Source organism: Phyllobates terribilis, unplaced genomic scaffold (assembly GCF_046119375.1).
Source record: "Phyllobates terribilis strain yellow unplaced genomic scaffold, ASM4611937v1 Scaffold_2__4_contigs__length_985480577, whole genome shotgun sequence".
NCBI classification, from domain to species: Eukaryota; Metazoa; Chordata; class Amphibia; order Anura; family Dendrobatidae; genus Phyllobates; species Phyllobates terribilis.
Window position 1 is genome coordinate 174,669,857 of NW_027362762.1, and position 20,392 is coordinate 174,690,248.

Genomic DNA, 20,392 nt, shown 5'->3' on the forward strand with positions numbered 1-20,392 from the left:
CATGTAATACATTCTACATTATTCTTAGTTGTTTTCCTTCATGTAGAATTAACCTACAAGGAAAGAAAGGGTTTATTTTTATTCAGATATTTGTGTCCCATTGACTTGCATTGTTTTCCGGTATCGGAATCGGCAATATCCGATATTTTTTGGGTATCGGTCCGATCCAATCCGATCCGATATTTCCCGATATCGGAAGGTATAGCTCAACACTAATGACCAGGTGCTCCCTGCAAGATTTTAGACAGAAAAGTAATTAGAATCAGAAGAGTTGCCCAAGAGCCAAAGACCACCCATAGAGAGCTCCAGAAAGACCTGGAATCAGCAGGTACAATTGTTTCAAAGAAAACAATAAGTAATGCACTCAACCTCCATGGCCTGTATGCACGCTCCCCACACAAGACTCCATTGATGAACAAAAAGCATGTTCAAGCACGTTTAAAGTTTGCTCAACAACATTTAGACAAACCTGTGAAATACTGGGAGAATATAGTCTGGTCAAATGAGACCAAAATTAAACTCTTTGGATGGCATAATGCACTGCATATCACCCCAAAAACACCATACCAACAGTGAAGTTTGGAGGTGGGAACATCATGTTTTTTAGCATATGGCACTGGCAAACTTCATATAATTGAAGGATGGATGAAAGAACAAATGTACTGAGATATTTTTGATAAAAATATGCTGCCTTCTACCAGGATGATGAAGATGAAAAGAAGGTGGACATTTCAGCAAGAGAATGATCCCAAACACACAGCCAAGGAAGCTCTCAAATGGTTTCAGAGAAAGAAAATAAAGCTACTACAATGGCCCAGCCAATCACCTGACCTGAATCCAATAGAAAATTTATGGAAGGAGCTGAAGCTCAGAGTTGATAGAAGGAGTTTATGGGACCTTCAGGATTTGAAGAGTCTTTATGTGGAATAATGGGCCAAAATCACATTTGAGCAATGCATGCGACTAGTTTCTCCATACAGGAGGTGTCTTGAAGCTGTCATCACCAACAAAGGCTTTTGTACAAAAGTATTAAATAAATTTGAGTAAGAGCGTTCAATACTTTTTCCGTGTTAATTTATGGACATCTATGGCTTGGATTTCTTTCTGAGTGTGGATTAGATGGGTTGTTACTGTGGCGCCCCTGCGGGTCCAGTCGCCACAGAGGTACAGCATCTCAGCCAGAGGTGTGGTACCCCACTCTCGGGTAAGGAGGGAGCACTACCCGGGACCCACACACCCACATCCAACACCACATCCATCACTCCAGTAGGGAAGGGCGAGATTGCTCCTGAGGGAAAGCACAGTCCCTGTCTGTCTGGAGGAGGGAACTAGGTAGAGGAGGTGGGTGGAGGAAGTAGTTTAGGGGAGCACTGAAGGAAGGACTGAAGGTAGAGGGGACCACGTAGAGTGACAGTTTGTGACGTGGGTCACATGACAGACAGTATAAAAAAAAGACAGGTAGAAACATCTAGAAGCGCCTAGTGAGTGAGGACCATTGAGGAGTAGGGTCCAGACAGAGTAAAGGCCCAGTCAGTGGGGCCCCGTAGGAGAGAGAACGAGAGGAGCGAGGGAGTCAGAGAAGGGCTCCAGAGAGAGAAGGGATCCTAGGAGCACGGGAAGTGCGGAGTCCACCTGTGCGCCTGAACTTACGCCGACCGTAGTCGGGAGAAGGGATCAGGTTACAGTAGGGGAGCGGCCACAGACTAGTGGAGGACTGCAAGACTCTGTAGCAAACGGGAGGCTGCGGTATCTCTATGTGATGTAGCCAAAACCACACACATTCGCTGAAAAGGTGGCCATATAGGACCAAGGGGACAGAGAGGACGTCGCCCGACAAGGCCTGCGGCCACTGGCTCGGAACACTGTGTGTGAGGCGCAGGGCAGGAGGGCGAGAGCCAGCGAAGAGAGAGACGACCCGGGAAATGTACACAAGAAGGGGGTCCCGATCAAGTGCACCCAAGTTATCTGAGAGTTGGCTGGATTACTTCCCCGGAGGACACCGGACTCGGTGGGCTGTTATAACCGGCTGGCAGTTGTAACCTGGAACATCATAAGAACTGAGTAAAAACTTGAAGACTGCACCCCGCTGTGTCCTTGACTTAATTGCTGCGTCACCTGCCTTGCACTACACCAACAACAAAGCTACCAATTTAACTGCCCTGGGGCCTAGCTCTACCCGTGGAGAGCTGAACTCTCTGCTGTGTCACCAACGGCCCCAGTGGATCTGAACAGCAGCGGCGGCCACCTATAGCCACATACCACGGGTGGTGTCACAAAACTTTACCCCCAAAACTTTATTCCCCTCCATTATTGACCGCCCGGGGCCACGGACCGGGTCACGCCACCGTGACTATCCCAAAAGAACCGACCGGCCCGCCACCTTGTACTCCACAGCCCCAGGGGGCGCGTCATTACAAACACCTGGTGTGAATTTCAAGCTGATAGCACCTATATATTTACTTAGAAAACTGGTGACATGTTCAAAACTTATTTCACCCGCTGTATACAAGTATGCTTCCCTGGCTTAAGGAGATGTTATGTCTGAGCCACCATCATTGGACACTATATAACAATAGAATAATATCGAATGACAAACTATTGACTTCCTAGCAGTCTATTGTGGCAAATAAATTAACTAAAAGTGGCCCAAAAGTTTTGCTCATATATCATCCTTTACAGACAGTCATGAAATGGGTGGGTGTAGGGTACACTACTGCATTGAATGTGTTAATGTGTCTTAGCTGGAATGCAGTGCCTAAGGGTCCATTCACACGGACTGATCGGCGTCACGATCGGCGGTTGATAAAAGCACATTTACACAGGCAGACAAAAGAAAACTGAGTGATCGGTAGTAGATCGCTCAGTGTGCATAAGCTGCAGTGGTTCCCGGGCAGTGCCAGTCTGGTTTCCACAGGAAAATGTACTGCCGAGAAGTATGATTTTTTGCGCTCCACAAAATAAAATTTGGCTCATTCATTGGGTGAACGGCAGCCCGTTTACACTGCAAAATAGTGAACCGGTCTTTTTTTAAGAACGCTTGTTCATGACAATCTTTCAATATAAATGCAGGTTAATTCTCCTCCTCTCCAGCTGACCGCTAAACCTTCTCTTTCTTCCTTAATTATGGAGATCAGAGAGTGTATTGAACAGTCACACAGTTTTATGAGCACTAATTGGGGATCACAGAGTCTGTGCCACAGCAGCGTTTTGCTGAGTGAGATGATCTTTTACAGTAGGCAATAATGCTGGTAGTAAGGCATAAAAATGTGAGACATTGAAGTAATAAGAGTGTCAGATTCTCAATTATATCTAGGAAAATTACTATATTAACCAAAAGTAACACATCTAACTAGGGTAAGAAAATTAGGAGGATAAAGGGAACCTGTCACTAGATTCATGCAGCCCTTACCAGAGGCAGCATGAATCCGAGCCTGCGAGTAGTATTGTTGCCAATCATGTTTTACTCTGAACAGTCTGAAATACCAGTCAGGGACTATAGGCCGAGACTTGACTAGTTCGGCGCTGCCCTCGGCCCACCCAGCTTTAGCTTATTAACAGGTCTCTCTCTATGTACAAACATGGGACAGACCTGTCAATCAACTGGAGTGGGGAGGAGCCAGCTGAGCGCTGACCAGACTAGTCAGGGGTATCTACCTATAAGGTCAGCTTTTCAAACCAGGTTTGCTGTAAAACACCACAGCGTTTCAGAGTAAAACATACCTGGCTGCAATCGTGCAGCAAGGCCTCTTATTCATGCTACCTGTGGTACAAGCAGCAAGAATTTGACAGGTTCCTTTTAATTAATGCTGCCAAAAGACAGTTTAATCCTTTCTTGACTGTCCGGTCCTGAAGAACAACTTAGATTCCACTGTCGCGATTGACTGCAGTATTTAAGCGATGCCCCTCTCACTACATTCGTTCTGGTATCTTTATACACAATTGCTTTTTTTTTTTCCATGCGTTTCTAAACCTACAGGAAATACACACCACAACTAAAGCATGCAGAGTTTGAGAGGTGAAGGGTGGGGGGAATTAAAAAACAAACCAAAAAAAAAAACAAACACCCCACCAATAGTGTTAAAAATACCACACAAAAAAAATGCACTGCTTGCAGAGAATTAAATATTTTCCTACTGACTTAAAGCTAAAATCTGCAGAAAATCCTGCATATAAAGCAATAGGAGTCCCCGGGCTCATCCTTACAGCCTACTAGGCACATAGGAGGCTGTAAGCTCCGGACAGGGGACCTGCCATCGGACCGGGGACCGGGCATTGTGGTCAGTGTAAGAGCCACGATATAGCATTCGACTGCATTTAGCTTCCCATTATGGTAGAATAAAAATAAAATGGATTCGTTCTACTTTATAACATGCCTTCATAAAACTTCATCTTTCTCTACTGCCGCTCTCATAGTTTAGCCTTTAGTAACTGAAAGACATTTCATTATACCGTGATAAGCAGATTTGCTTTAATAAGAGGATTTTATGGATTCTTTTCTAAAAAGTAAGACTCATGAATATAAAGTAGTTGGCGTTCAACTTGAGTAATGTTAGACTGTAAAGCCCAGCACCAAGTTACAACGAGGCATTTCCAGCTCGTGCAGGAAACTTCTTCGGTTCTGAAAACTGTTAATTTTTTGCTGTTCTTCTGATTCTTCTTTACATCCCACAACATTTCCTGAGTTTGCAAAAAAATCATATTGATTCCTTTTACGCTGGGTTTACATTAGATGATTCACGGTGTTTAACAACCGCTGTTTGGCAAATATTTGTCAATCAGCAGTCGTTTAATAGCATGTTTAGACAGGCAGACTGCATACTGATGTGTGCACAGAAAGATCAGTACTTAGATAGTTGTGTGGGCAATGGCTGCCATTGTTCGGTGCAGGTCCTGTTTATACATAATGATGTGCCCCCAAGGACAATGCTAATTTGTGCAAACCAACAAATAATTTCACGCATCGAACAAGCTTTCTGCTTCTTCACGATCAGAAACCCTCCAAAAAACCCACCAACACCACCAGCCAAACAATCATAATAATGCTCAAGGAAAAGCAAAAGCCAATATTTCCTGAAAAGTGTGCACATATCCTTAAAGAGTATGTTTGTGTCTAAATATCAGGGCTGTGGAGGGAGTCCGGGAGTCTGTGTCCATTTTGGTGGAGTCAGAATCAGCATAAAATGGACCGACTCCTAAAATATACACTGCTCAAAAAATAAAGGGAACACAAACAGAATATAACTCCAAGTAAATCAAACTTCTGTGAAATCAAACTGTCCACTTAGGAAGCAACACTGATTGACAATCAATTTCACATGCTGTTGTGCAAATGGAATAGACAATAGATGGAAATTATTGGCAATTATCAAGACACCCTCAATAAAGGAGTGGTTCTGCACGTGGAGACCACAGACCACATCTCAGTACCAATGCTTTCTGGCTGATGTTTTGGTCACTTTTGAATGTTGGTTGTGCTTTCACACTCGTGGTAGCATGAGATGAACTCTACAACCCACAGAAGTTGCTCAGGTAGTGCAGCTCATCCAGGATGGCACATCAATGTGAGCTGTGGCAAGAAGGTTTGCTGTGTCTGTCAGCGTAGTGTCCAGAGGCAGGAGGCGCTACCAGGAGACAGGCCAGTACACTAGGAGACGTGGAGGAGGCCGTAGGAGGGCAACAACCCAGCAGCAGGACCGCTACCTCCGCCTTTGTGCAAGGAGGAACAGGAGGAGCACTGCCAGAGCCCTGCAAAATGACCTCCAGCAGGCCACAAATGTGCATGTGTCTGCACAAACGGTTAGAAAAAGACTCCATGAGGGTGGTATGAGGGCCCGACGTCCACAGATGGGGGTTGTGCTCACAGCCCAACACCATGCAGGACGCTTGGCATTTGCCACAGAACACCAGGATTGGCAAAGTCGCCACTGGCGCCCTGTGCTCTACACAGATGAAAGCAGGTTCACACTGAGCACATGTGACAGACGTGATAGAGTCTGGAGACGCCGTGGAGAGCGATCTGCTGCCTGCAACATCCTTCAGCATGACTGGTTTGGCAGTGGGTCAGTAATGGGGTGGGGTGGCATTTCTTTGGAGGGACGCACAGCCCTCCATGTGCTCGCCAGAGGTAGCCTGACTGCCATTAGGTACCGAGATGAGATCCTCAGACCCCTTGTGAGACCATATACTCCTGCGGTTGGCCCTGGGTTCCTCCTAATGCAGGACAATGCCAGACCTCATGTGGCTGGAGTGTGTCAGCAATTCCTGCAAGATGAAGGCATTGAAGCTATGGACTGGCCCGCCCGTTCCTCAGACCTGAATCCGATGGAGCACATCTGGGACATCATGTCTCGCTCCATCCACCAACGTCACATTGCACCACAGACTGTCCAGGAGTTGGCGGGTGCTTTAGTCCAGGTCTGGGAGGAGATCCCACAGGAGACCATCCTCAACCTCATCAGGAGCATGCCCAGGCGTTGTAGGGAGGTCATACAGGCACGTGGAGGCCACACACAATACTGAGCCTCATTTTTTACTTGTTTTAAGGACATTACATCAAAGTTGGATCAGCCTGTAGTGTGTTTTTCCACTTTAATTTTGGGGGTGACTCCAAATCCAGGCCTCCATTGGTTAATAAATTTGATTTCCATTGATGATTTTTGTGTGATTTTGTTGTCAGCACATTCAACTTTGTACAGAACAAAGTATTCAATGAGAATAATTCATTCATTCAGATCTAGGATTTGTTATTTGAGTGTTCCCTTTATTTTTTTGAGCAGTGTATAATAAATTGGGTTCAGTAGTTCCATGCAGTTTGTGGGGTACGGTGTACCCTTATTATTTGCACGACCAGCTTTTATAGCTCTTAATGGAGAAATGGCCTGCAAACTTGGTGTTTCTTTGGAAAGAGAAAGTATTAGAAAATTAGTGATTGAAGAAGCCATTAACCAAAAGGAAGATTTAAAGACTCTTGAGATGCTTTGTGTTTCTAAGGCTATGTGCCCACGATGCTGAATTGATGCAGAAAAACTCAGAAAGAATCCGCCTCTCCCTGGCAGAAAAAAAAACACATGCGAATTTTACATGTGTTTTTTTTTGCCAAGGAGAAGCGTTTCAGCATGTATTTTTGCATGCGTTTTTTCAAGCGCTTTTCCAAGCGATTTTGAGCATTACTTGGAAAAGTGCTTGACAAGTTGGTCACACTATATAAATCCATGCAACTGGCATGGAATTATATTGGGTGACCAACTTATGCTGCTTTTCCGCCGCGAAAACGCATTAAAAACGCTTGGTCTGCCATGTTTCCCAATGATAATCCGCATGTGCTGAGCACGTGCTGCGGAAACTTCCGATGTGGATTATCATTGCGGAAAAATCAGCAGCACAACCATTTATTGTGAGTAATCGCGGAGAAATCGCCACCACTGACTTGCATTGAACCGCATAACATCCGCATGTATACATGCGGATGTTATGCGGTTCAGTGCACGGATGGTACCCGGGTCTGGCGAAGAAGAGACTCTCCTCCAGACCCGGGTACCATTAGTAAAAAAAAAAAATTAAAATGTAAAAAAATATTAAAAAAAAAAAACATTATACTTACCTCTCCGGCGGCGTCCTCTGTCCTCGGCCTCCCGCAGTGTTCTGAAAGGACCTGCGGTGACGTCATTTAGTCATGTGATCGTCAGCGGTCGCGTGACCTGTCAGCTGACTAAATGACGTCACCACAGGTCCTTTCTGAACACCGCGGGACACAGAGGACGCCACCTGAGAAGTATAATGTTTTGTTTTTTTATTTTTTACGTTTTAATTCTTTTTTTTTTTTTTTACTATTGATGCTGCACTTAAAGCAGCATAATTTGGTCACACAATATAAATCCATGCCAGCTGCATGGATTTATATTGAGTGACCAACTTGTCAAGCACTTTCCAAGTGATGTTCAAAATCGCTTGGAAAAGCGCTGGAAAAAACGCATGCGAAAACGCTTAAAAAACGCTTCTCCCTGGCAGAAAAAAAGCATGTAAAATCTGCACACATATATTTATTTTTTAACAGCTACAAATGGTATAAAATAAAAAATATACCATAGGCATCATTGCTCAGCTGCAAGTAGTACAGCACACGATTATTGCAGCCATTGTTTGTTCACAGCAAACATGTACTGATCACTTGTAAACACTAGGAGGACCGTCAGGAACAAAAAAGAAAAAAAAAGAAGAACAGGCAAGTAGGGGGTTTTGCTTTTTTTAGTTTATTTTTTTTTTTTAAAGGAGGGGCAGATGGGGTTGGAGAAATGCTGCAAGCTGGTTAACCCCATAAAATAGGTAATTTACCAGCGATTCCCTGAGTTACAAACATAGCAGGAATATTCATAATTTGTTTTGCTGCAAACGCATTTTGCAAGGAAAAAAAAAAGTGTCTAACAAATTCCATAGTTTTATACTTATGTGTTCATTTTGTCAGCTTACCTGATAATCAGTGTCATCTATTACAAAACGCTCACGGAGATTTCGGAAAACTTGCGGGCAGTACTCTTTAAACTTAAAGTGACTGGGTAAATTCTCCCTAAAATATATAAATGGAAAAAAAAATAAGGAATTTTGAGTTTCTGTTATAGAAAAAACAAAAAGAGTAAATAATCGCAACTAAAGTGCCCATATCTGTAAAAACAGGTAGCTAAAAGAAGTTGAGAATATGTATAGAAGGTTTGCAGAATTGGATACAATGACAAATGCTAATTTCAAACTGCGTTCTGGCACCAGTTTGTTGGTCCAGTCGGGATTTACTTTTGAACTCCCGGTAAATCAGGATATGGGCTTATTCGCCGACGGGGCCATAGACTATAGTGGTGCCGGCAGAGCAAACGGGTGCTCTGTCGAGCATCATTTTCGGGCGTATACACCTACTGGAGGCAGACACTCAGATGTAGTAGACACACGCCCTAAAATGATGCACGATAGAGCGCACGTTTGATCTGCAGGCACAATTATAGTCTATGGCCCCGTTGGAGCATACACCCGAATCACATTTTGCGGGGGGCTTCGGACACAAGCCCAGACGGGACCAGTGAATGGGTGCCAGAGTGCAGGATGAAAGCCCCTTTACTGTGAAATAATCCAATGCTTTATTGACTGTCAGTACAAGGATATGATGACATGTGGACAGTGTATTACAGTAGCAAAGTTGATGAAATTTTACCAATTTCATCCACACGCTGTGGAACAAAAAAAAAAGTGGAAATTGACCAATGCGGATTTTAAAGAGGTTCTCCACATTCTCTGTTTAGGCTTCTAAATATCCACATGATCTCAGTTAGCCGATTTTTACTGTTTTAAAACCCACTCTTTGCAGCAACGCCATAAATCTGTCAGATTTCAAGGGCGTCTCTTGTGTACAGTGCCCTCTTGAGGTCAACCCACAGATTTTCAATTGGATTCAGGTCTGGGCCATTCCAAAACTGATCTTTTCTGCTGAACCCATTCCTTTGCCGATTTGAAGGTATGCTTAGGGTTGTTGCATGCTGAAAGGTGAAATTCCTTTTCATCTTCAACTTTTCAGCAAAGTCCAGTTCCAGCAGCCAAAAAACAGACCCAATAAATAATGCTGCTTCCACCATGATTCTCTGTGGGTATGGTATTCGTCTGGTGATACGCAGTGTTGTCTTTGCACCAAACATTCCTTTTGGAATTATGGACAAAGAGTTCCACCTTGGTCTCATCAGACCAGAACATGTTTTCCCACATTTTTCGCAGACAACCTAGGTTGTCTCAAAACACAGCTCGGCTAGGATGTTTTTATTTGTAAGGAAAGGATTCCTTCTTGCCACGCTACCCCATAGGTCAGACATGAAAAAGATTGCTGTCACATGCAGTACACAATCAGTACTTGCCAGAAAATCTTAGATGTGGGGAGAAAAATGACGCAATGTAAGAATGTTTTAAAAAAAAAAAAATAGACGTGTTAGTTTATTTTTATCAATTAACAAAATAAAATTAAGTGAATTAACAAAACAGAGACCTAAAATCAAATCAAAATTTGGTGTGACCACCCTTTGCCTTTAAAAAAGGCATTAATTCTTCTAGGTACACTTGCAAACAGTTTTTGAAGTAACTCAGCAGGGAGATTGTTCCAAACATCTTGGAGAACTTCTGTGGAGATAGATGGATTTGCACAAGCCTGTCTCTTCATGTAATCCAGGAACAGACTTAATGATGTTGAGATCAGGACTCTGAGGGCCATATCATCACTTTTATGCTAAAAGACAATTCTTAAAGGGGGTTGTCCGGTCTTTTGATTAAGACGGCAGACTTCTGAATTCTTCGAGTGCAAACTGCACGCAGTAAGAATTCTTCTGTGTTGCTGGTGAAAGCGGCTGGTCACGTGACCAGAAGTATGTAATTTCCATATTTCCAGCCACATTCAGACTAGAAGTGCTCGGCCACCCTAACTTGTATCGCGCGATACTGAGCATGTCTAGTCAGGATGTGACCACATGTATGCATATTGCATACTTGTAGTCACGTGACGACCAGCTTTTATCGGCAACACTGGAGAATCCTGACAGACAGCAGTGCACATGTTATAAAGATTCAGAAGTCTTTTGGTCACAGTGTGACTTCAGACTTTCAACCCAAGCCAGAATAACCCGTTTAATGCATTGGCTGTTATGTTTGGGGTTGTGGTCCTGCTGCAGAATAACTTTGGAGCCAGACGGCGGCGTGATGGTATTGCATGACTGATTTGCCTGTATTTCTCAGCATTGAGGACACCATTGATCCTGACCAAATCCACAACTCCATTTGCCAAAATACAGCCCAAACTTGCAAGGAACTTCCATCTTGCTTCATTGTTGCCTACAGACACTCATTATTGTACCGCTCTCCAGCCAGTCAGAAAACAAAATGCCTTTTGTTACAGCAAAATATTTCCCATTTTGGCTTCTCAAACAATTGTCCAAGGATGTTTGGAACACCCACTCTGCAGAGTTCTTTCACAACCTTTGTGCAAATGTCCCTAGAGGTATTGATGCCGTTTTGAAGGCAAAGGGAAGTCACCCCAAAAAGTGATTGATAAAACTAAAGTGAATGAACAAAATCCAATCAACAAAATATAAAACTATTAACATTATTTTTTAGCGCATTCTTACTTTGCAGCATATTTTCCACAACAGCCTAAAACGTTTCTGTAGTGCTGTGTATATGCACTGTCTGCACAAGCAAAAAATACGTACCGCAATAAACATACAACATGCATATACAGTACTGGTCAAAAGTACTGGTCAGTCCCTTTCCCCAGCTGTCACTACCCACCTAATTAAAATATTTAACCTCTCTCTTTCTTTGGGTACCTTTCCCTCTTCATTTAAACATGCCATCATAAACCCTTTACTTAAAAAGCCATCCCTTGACCAGAACTGCACTGCTAACTACAGACTGGTCTCTAATCTTTCCTTCATCTCTAAACTCCTGGAACGCCTGGTCCATTCCAGTCTAATCCGCTATCTCTCAGATAACTCTCTTCTCGACTCTTTACAATCTGGTTTCCGCTCTTCACACTCTACTGAAACTGCCCTCACTAAAGTCTCTAATGATCTACTAACAGCTAAATCTAATGATCACTACTCCCTGCTGTTTCTCCTGGATCGCTTTGCCGCTTTTGACACTGTGGATCACCAGCTCCTCCTCACTATGCTCCGCTCTATAGGCCTCAAGGACATCGCTCTCCTGGTTCTCCTCCTATCTCTCTGACCGCTCCTTCATGGTATCTTTTGCCGGCTCTTCTTCCTCTAATCTTCCCCTTACCATCGGGGTTCCACAAGGATCAGTCCTTGGTCCCCTCCTCTTCTCCTTGTATACTACCGCTATTGGAGAAACCATCAGCAGATTTGGTTTCTAGTATCATCTCTACGCTGATGACACCCAACTATACACCTCTTCACCTGACATCACCCCCACTCTAATACAAAATACCAGTGACTGTCTGTCCGCTGTCTCTAACATCATGTCCTCCCTCTATCTGAAACCAAATCTCTCCAAAACTGAACTCCTTATTTTTCCTCCCTCTACTAACCTACTTATACCTGACTTGTCAATTTCCTTGGGTGGCGCCACCATAACTCCCAAGCAGGCAGCAAGCTTGCTGTCTTGGAGTCATATCTGACACACAACTTTCCTTATTCCCCATATTCAATCACTCACTCATGTCACCTGCACCTTAAAAACATCTCCAGAATCCGGCCTTTTCTCACGTTTGATACTGCAAAAACTCTTACTGTTACTCTTATTCACTCTCGTCTGGACTACTGCAACGCTCTTCTAATCGGTCTCCCTCTAAACAAACTCTCTCCTCTCCAATCCATTCTGAATGCAGCAGCCAGGATCGTATTTCTATCAGGCCCTTCACCGACGCCTCTACCCTGTTCCAGTCATTGCACTGGTTACCCATTCACTACAGAATACAATACAAATTCATCTCTCTCACCCACAAAGCTCTCCACAGTTCTGCACCGCCCTATATCTCATCCCTCATTTCTATCTATTGCCCCTCCTGTGCCCTCTGTTCTGCAACTGATCTCAAACAAACACCCTCCTTAAGCCAAACCTCACACCTTCGTCTCCAAGACCTCTCTCGTGCTGCCCCAGTTTTTTGGAATGCACTGCCCCAAACCATCCGACTAATGTCTAGCCCCCATGTCTTTAAACACACAGCCTATCACCTCAACTCACCAACCTAACTCTCCCCTGTCCCCTCCTAAATATTAATCTTAATCTGCCTCTGCATATTCATCTGTCTCCACATCCTCCATGCACCAAATACCACACGGTAATTGCTCTTAGATACTGGCTGATGACCATGTTCTACCTATTGTGTCCCCCCTTTCTCATATAGACTAAGTTTGCGAGCAGGGCCCTCAACCCTCCTGTAACTGTTGATATGTGATTCATTGTATTGTTTATATTATCTGTATATGTCCTTACTTAAGCCCCCGTCACACCAAGCGAGATCGCTGCTGAGTCACAAGTTTTGTGTCTGAGTCGTCAACAAGGTCGTTGGTAAGGTGTCAAACGCACCGATGCATGCTACCCAGCGGGGCCTCAACGATCAAAGAAATGTCCAGACCATTCCGACACGACCAGCGATCTCACAGCAGGTGCCTGGTCGCTGCTAAGTGTCAAACGTAGCGATATCGCTACTGAGGTCGCTGTTGCGTCACAAAACTTGTGACTCAGCATCGATCTCGCTTAGTGTGACGGGGGCTTAACTCTGTAGTTAAAGAAACATGTCTATTGCCCTCTAAACCTAGAGTCTACTGGGATCCATACAAACAATTGGTTGACCACGTAATACACAGTCATAGTGAGCTCATAACTCCCACAGAGCAAAAGGGAGTTGTTTGCTTTGGCCAATCTGCACCACAGGAGAGACAAGACGCTACACAATTTACATTAGCTGGCTATGTAGACAATCTTGGCTCTGGTCAATAGATGAGGGTCCTCAACAAGGGGCATTTATCTAGGAATTCTTTTAGGCCACGTTCAAACTTTCATTTGGACATTCCCATTGCCTGCTCCACTTAGAAGAACAGACGAAGAAAACAAAAGTGTAGCATAAGTGATAGAGGGAGAAGCAGAGATACTGCATTTACTCATTATGGGGATTATTTGGGTCTCCTTATGTTTTCAGAATGGAAGGATGTTCCATTTAACCAGACCTATAACGAAATGAAGAAAGAGCCCATAAATAAATATATGTTCAATCAACCAAAAAGCCCCTTTAAGAGGAAGGAATGAAGAGACCACGGAGGCCAGTGATTGGCTGCAGCGGTCTTGTGGGCATGTTCAGCACATTATCACTGCAAGAGAAAAAAAACCAAAACAGCTGGGAACTTTGAATTGGTGTGTATGGGGGGTGGGGGGAGATCAATATAAGGTTGTTTATTTTATAACATTTCCTGCCTTTATTACATTTTTATGACCTGGACAGTCTCTAAGGCTGTATCAAGAAGATTCAATGTTACTGGAGAAAAAAAAAAAAAAAAGATATATGTTTGCACACCTAGAAATAATAGCCATGCTTGAAAAAATGTTTTTCTTCCCAACATATTAGTACTGGTTGAACGGGCATAGCAGCTGTTAGATTTGGCAGCGCAAACCTCGGCAATCCAGGATCCACTCCCATTAGATGATAAATATGACAACACTTCTGGTGATTGCCCTACAGCAAAGATAAAGAAACAAATAGTATCCTGCTAACTATGTGACAACCAACCTGTTAAAGAGGTGATTAGTGACCTTAATTTTAGAGTTAGCCTTAAAATCATCTGGTAAAAGCATCACCGGAACAGGAACTTGATTGAGCTCATTGACCTAAAAAAAACAAAAACACAACGAACATATCAGCATAAATTAAATGTCTTAAAGGGAATAGCTTATGTTATCAATTTTTATTTGATTAAAGGAGTTATCCAGGACTATTTTACTGTTCTGTTATGGGCCCAAAAACTTACAGGCAGGTACCCAGCACGATCTCTGCCGGTTCACAGCAGTCACAAACCACTCCTAAGTACAAACGATTCTGCGGCTTTCATTGCCGTCACGTCAACAGTGCAGCCGCTTCTCTTCCGCTCTGCTGTAGGGCGTGACTGCCGATGTCACACTGACTGACAGGAGGAAAGTCGGCTGTCAATCAGCATGAAGTTGGCAGTCACGCCCCGTCGACAGAGCAGAGTGGAAGAGGAAGAGCTGCTCTGTTCTGAAGCAGTAGAATTGTCGGCAGCAGTGGTCAATGATCGCTCTTAGCCGGAGTCGGGCAGAACAGACAGATAGTTAGCTGTTGCTTGCCTGTCAGTCCTTAGCCCCATGATAAAATATAACAGTCCCAGATAACCCCTTTAAAGGGAGTCTGTCACCTCAAAAACACTAAGGAAACCGCATTGTCAAATAGTGGACACCTAGTTTGAATAATATTTTTTAGGTGAAAGACTCTTTAGATGTGAATCAATAGAATATATATATTTTTTTCTCCTCCTAAATCTCCTTGGGGCATTTTCTATGCAAATCATTGGTCACGGCAAGAAGGTTTGTGGAGGGGAAAGTAGAATTTTCTTTCTTATTTAAAAGTAGTTAAACGCATTAAAGAGAAACAAAAACGGAAAAGAATTCCCTTGGACGCACCTTTAGACCATGCGCACAGGTTCAGTATTATACATCAGTATTTGTAAGCTAAAACCAGGAGTGGGTGATAAATACAGAAGTGGTGACGTGTTTCTATTATACTTTTTCTCTGATTGTTCCTCACCTGATTTTGGCTTACACATACTGATGCAAAATACTGAACGTGGCCTTAAACTGTTAAAAACGTTAGTGTTTGGGTGGATACAATAATGGCATGCTAAGGAATGAGATATGTAGGAGGTAGAAGGAAGTTACACCGAGTTAGGAAAGATAAGAACAGCCAAGTGAAACAACTCCCTAAAGTTACACACCAGCCGCTCTTTTTAGGTACGTTGGCAAAATGATTCCTGGGACTCGTCCAGGAATTGGTGAGGTTTCAGCTTAGAACTCACATTTCGCTTCATGCAGCCATATACAGTAAATGTGGACAATTTTCCACAAGGTCATACCCATAACAATTCTTCATATTATCTGCTAAGAGATCTCTGTTCCCTGGGCAGTGACGTACAGATGATAAGTACATGTTCAACTGCCAACAAACTATTAAATGCTTAGACGGAAGGTGATAATGACTGGCACAAAAAGGAATTATTTGCATGACTAACAAAATAAACCACAATTACAGACATCAAGTTAAACAAAACAGTTGTTTGAGCAGCTGGCAGGGGCAACACACAACCAGCCAAGGATCAAACGGAAACTATAAGGAGAATCGGAATTCCCTGTTGTAATTATGCGTACTCCATGAAAGGCAGTCTGTCACCAAGATTTTGCCACCTAATCTGAGAAAGAGCAGCATTATGTAGGGACAGAGAACCTGATTCCAGCGATGTGTCAAGTACTGGCTACTTGCTGCACTATTTGATAAAAAAAAAATCAGTTTTAAATCAGCAGATAATCACTAGAGGATGAGTAAACCTGCTGCCAGGTAGTCCTCCATATTCATGAGCTCTGTATAACCCCACCCCACCACTCATTGACAGCTTTCTGATTATGCAGTGTACACAGAAAGCTGCCAATCAGTGGTGTGGGCGGGGTTATACAAAGTTCAGCATTATAAAACTGCTAGATATGCAGCAGATAAAACAGGAATTTTATCAAAGCTGCAGCAAATAGCCCAGTAAGTGACATCACTGGAATCAGATCTCTGCCCCTATATCATGCTGCACTTAGATGGGAGTAGCAAAATCTTGGTGAAAGATTTCCTTTTAAAGAGTCTAACACAACACCATGCATAATCTACCAGAGTGTCAGGCTAGCCTGGCAGCACCTACATGAGGTCGGATATTTACCTAGTAGCAGACTGACTGGCAGGTTTACCAGGCTCTTATGTGATCATGTTGGTCACCTACTTGGGTACTGTGCTGGTAAAGTGTATAGGTCATCTCCCACCAGCACATCTGCAACTAGCCATCTAGCACTGCCTGGTAAACACATGATGATCAGCTCACCAATGATATTCATTTGATAAAAATAGCAGAATCAAAAACTGATTTTTGTGGGACCAGCTGTAGTTTTGAATGACAGATTTCAATCTATCATATAAAGTAATGTAGAGAATACAGGAAAAAATTCCATGAGCAGTAAAAGAAAAAATCCAAATCTGACATTTTTTTGGAGGGGAGGTTTGGTTTTTATGGTGTGCATTGTGAAAATGACCCGCAAATATGAGTTTACAGGTCAGTAGGATTACAGAGGTCAAACTTGTTCATATTGTTAATTATTTTTTTCACTTAAAACGCACCTGTCAGCAGGATTGTGCTTAGTAAACCACATTCACTGTCAGGTGGGCGCCATTACACTGAGTAAAATGATACCTTTGTTGATGAAATCTGTCCAGTGGTTTTTATAACCTTTATTTTCATTTCTTCCGTAATGATATGCTTGTGCTTCAGGGGCGGCCTTTGGGGAGGGACTGTAGCTGGTGCTCTAATTATGTATTCATATCTCTGCCTTCTGACAAGTCACTGTGCTTTCAGTGACTGCCTTCTATTATGCATACTGCCTGTGTAATTTCTGTGCCAAAGTAAAATTTACATGTCCCAAAATGGCCCCCGCCGCCCCGGCAGTAGCATCTCTCAGCAACCGAGAAATGCTACAGCACAAGCGCAGGCCATATTGCTGCAGGCAAATCTTTTCCTCCATCAACATGGCGCCACTAGCGCGCAGTAGTATCTATCGGCAAGCGCCATTTTGCTAGAGGAAAAAGAAATTTAGGAGCGTCAACCTACTAATGACACAAAATTGTGTAATCCTTTATGTTTTGTTGATAGATAGCATGCTAGTTCATTCATAAATTGTAGCCCATTCATACCCATTTAAGTGACCCACCAATTGGTATATCCTAAATAAGGTCTATGCAAATAATTACCCCATTCCAATTTATTCATGTCACTTATGTTTCAGTTTTATAACAAGTGGTGTATCTTTCAGAACCATGTATCCCATTTTATTCCAAATGAGAACTATTTGCATAACCATTGGGTTATTTTTATTTTATGTATTTGTTCCTCCCCATTGTCCAGATTCTAAAAATTCAAGAATAATTATAAATGGTGTCATGGATTAGATAAATCTAAATTTAAAAATAACTGAAGTATCCTCCGCTGTGTGTAGATAAATTAATTAGCTACTAACTGATTGCTCTTGTAAGAGCAAACTTTTACTGTGTACTTCGTTATAAAGAGGTGCTACCTCAAAAGGTGAAGATTAGGCAGACTCACATACTTTTCTCCAAGACTTCTCTCATGCTGCAACAGTTCTCTGGAATGCACTACCCCAGACAATCTGGTTAATTCCTCCACTTAAAACTGTGCTTTTACAGCAATTTTAAACGTGCTCCAAGAACAATTTTCTTCAGACTGGCCCATCACATCACCTCACTAATATAACTATTCCCTGTTCTCCCATCCTAACTTTTCCTCACAATCTGGACCCTCCTTTCAGGTGTTCTCACATCATCCATGCACTCCGTAGCACCGTTTCTGAACTTATATACTAGCTGATGGCCGGTTCATGAAGCAATACGTGAATACCCCCATTTATTATACTAATGGCTGGACCATACAATACAACCACTTTTTGTTATCTTTTCTGTCATCCCGATTTCCTCATAGATTGTAAGCTTGCAAGCAGGGCCCTCATTCTTTGAATTGTTGAATAATATATTGCTAAGTAATGCAATATCAACACAATCCACGGATATTTCTGTGATGACGGGATATTATCGCTTTCGTGGGTTCAAGTGCCAGGATTTTCGGCCCTGGAAAACCACAGAAATGTAAAATCAACTTGAATTCTGGATATATCATAGTCATGTTGGGTGTGTCTGGTATGGTTATAGTGTGCTCAGGAATATGGCTGTCATATTATTCCACTAGGAGGTTCCTGTGGGAAAAAATTACCAGTTAGATTTAGGTTCTGCTTCCATCTTTCTATGCATACAATTAACCATACTCCTCTCACCTGACCAGGATGAGGGGTGAGTTTGAGACCCTTTATAAGAGCTCACCCAAAAAAAAACAAAAAAAAACAACTCATTGCCATACTCTGGAGAACAAGAAGTATTGTTGATCTGTCCAAATTGCCAGTGTCTCTCCTCTGCCAAAAAGTCTTACAGATTGAATTCTTAAGCAATTTTTGTATTTAACCCCTTTTATTTTAATACAGTTTAATACAGTCTGTGTGACTGCAGACTTATGAATCCCCCCAGCGCACACACTGTGGGGATTCACAGGTTTCTGACCCAGGACCAGAGAATATGCATGCGTTATACATACTCCCGGCCAGTGGGTGCGGCCTTGCTCCATACACTTGCATTGAGTGAGGCCACGACCTTTCTAGTGACACAGCCATCCAGTGGGTGAGACAGACTAAAGGGCGCTCAATACATGCGTATCAAAGCGAGGCCGCGCCCACTGGCCGGGGGGTATGTATAACTCGTATATACCCGCTGATCCCGAATCAGAAACCGGCGAATCCCCAGAGCGCACAGTCCGTGCGCTGGGGGGATTCATAAGTCTGCAGTCACACAGAGTGCCCCTTTAATAAGTTTGTTCCTGGCAGCTCTAAATGTACCCATAGTCTATTAAGAGGAAAAGTATAGTTTGGTTGTATTAACCGGTGTATGCCTGAATGCAAGAAAACTATCAGGTATTTGGAAAAGATGGGTCTCCATGTGTACTAGTGTGTCCCCCAATGTAGGCGTCTTGCTGGCATATCAAAATAGTTAGTAGCACAAGGAGTGTGGATGTGTGAACTGGTTGTGGGGTGCACTTAGCGCACTGTCAGCCTGTTGTGATAGGTGAATGGATGAGTGAGTGTGAGAAGCAGAGTCCCTCCTTGCGGTCATATCGGAGTGACGGGTGCAGCAAATGGGCGGTGTTCATGTCAACTACTAAAAGGAAAACACTCACATCTTATCATTAATTCCTTCAAGTATATGTGTATTGTCATTTGGCTTGACAATAAACAAAATCTAGCAGTGCCAGATCTCCTTGCTTTTCCAGGTTTGTCAAGAAAGATAGCATAATACATGCTTTTCTACCTCGCCAAACAAGTTCTCTTGTAAGACTCAAGGATTTTCTAAATCTTTTCTCTAATCAAAAGCAGGCAGCTGATACGTAGATTCTGGGGAAAACCAACATCCAAAGCTATACGATCTGCAATTAATAAACTGTTTATTCCAGAACTTAAAGGGAATCTGTCAGTAGGATCAACCCTCCCAAACCATTTATTTGGGTATGTAGGTAATAGCAAGCTAAATAAAGGGATACCTTGAGATCTAAATAAATGTAGGTAATAGCAAGCTAAATAAAGTGATACCTTGAGATCTGTGACACTCAGACGCAGCAGCCTACGTCTGAGTGTCCGCCTCCTGTACACTCCCGAAAAAACTGCACGACAGAGCGCACGTTCGCTCTGCAGTCACCATTGCGGTCTATGACCCCCGTCAGAGCATACGTTCGAACCCCGTTTTGCTGGGAACTTTAGGACGTATGCCCCGACGGGGACACAGAACGCAATGTGAAAATACCCTAAGGGGTTTAATGGTATGAAAGTTGTTTTTTCATATGTAAAATATTTGATTGTTCCTTTTATTGGCTTTTTTTGTTGTTTTTTTTTTATGGAGGAGTGGCAATCAAAAACAGTTCTGGAGTTTTAATTTCTTTTGCACTTTATAGCATTTACCAAATGGGATCATTTGTTTTAGATTTTGTTG

At 43.0% G+C, this 20,392-nt stretch overlaps 1 protein-coding gene across 1 annotated transcript in view; it reads right to left on the minus strand.

The window, feature by feature from the left end:
- Positions 1 to 20,392, minus strand: part of PIP4K2C (phosphatidylinositol-5-phosphate 4-kinase type 2 gamma) — a 70,061-nt gene that overhangs the window by 39,535 nt on the left and 10,134 nt on the right. Inside the window, exons 2-3 of the mRNA XM_073663302.1 lie at positions 14,267 to 14,364; positions 8,467 to 8,563 (exon numbers count right to left, since the gene is read on the minus strand). Coding sequence (XP_073519403.1) covers positions 8,467 to 8,563; positions 14,267 to 14,364 — 195 coding nt within the window. The remainder of the gene's footprint in view (positions 1 to 8,466; positions 8,564 to 14,266; positions 14,365 to 20,392) is intronic.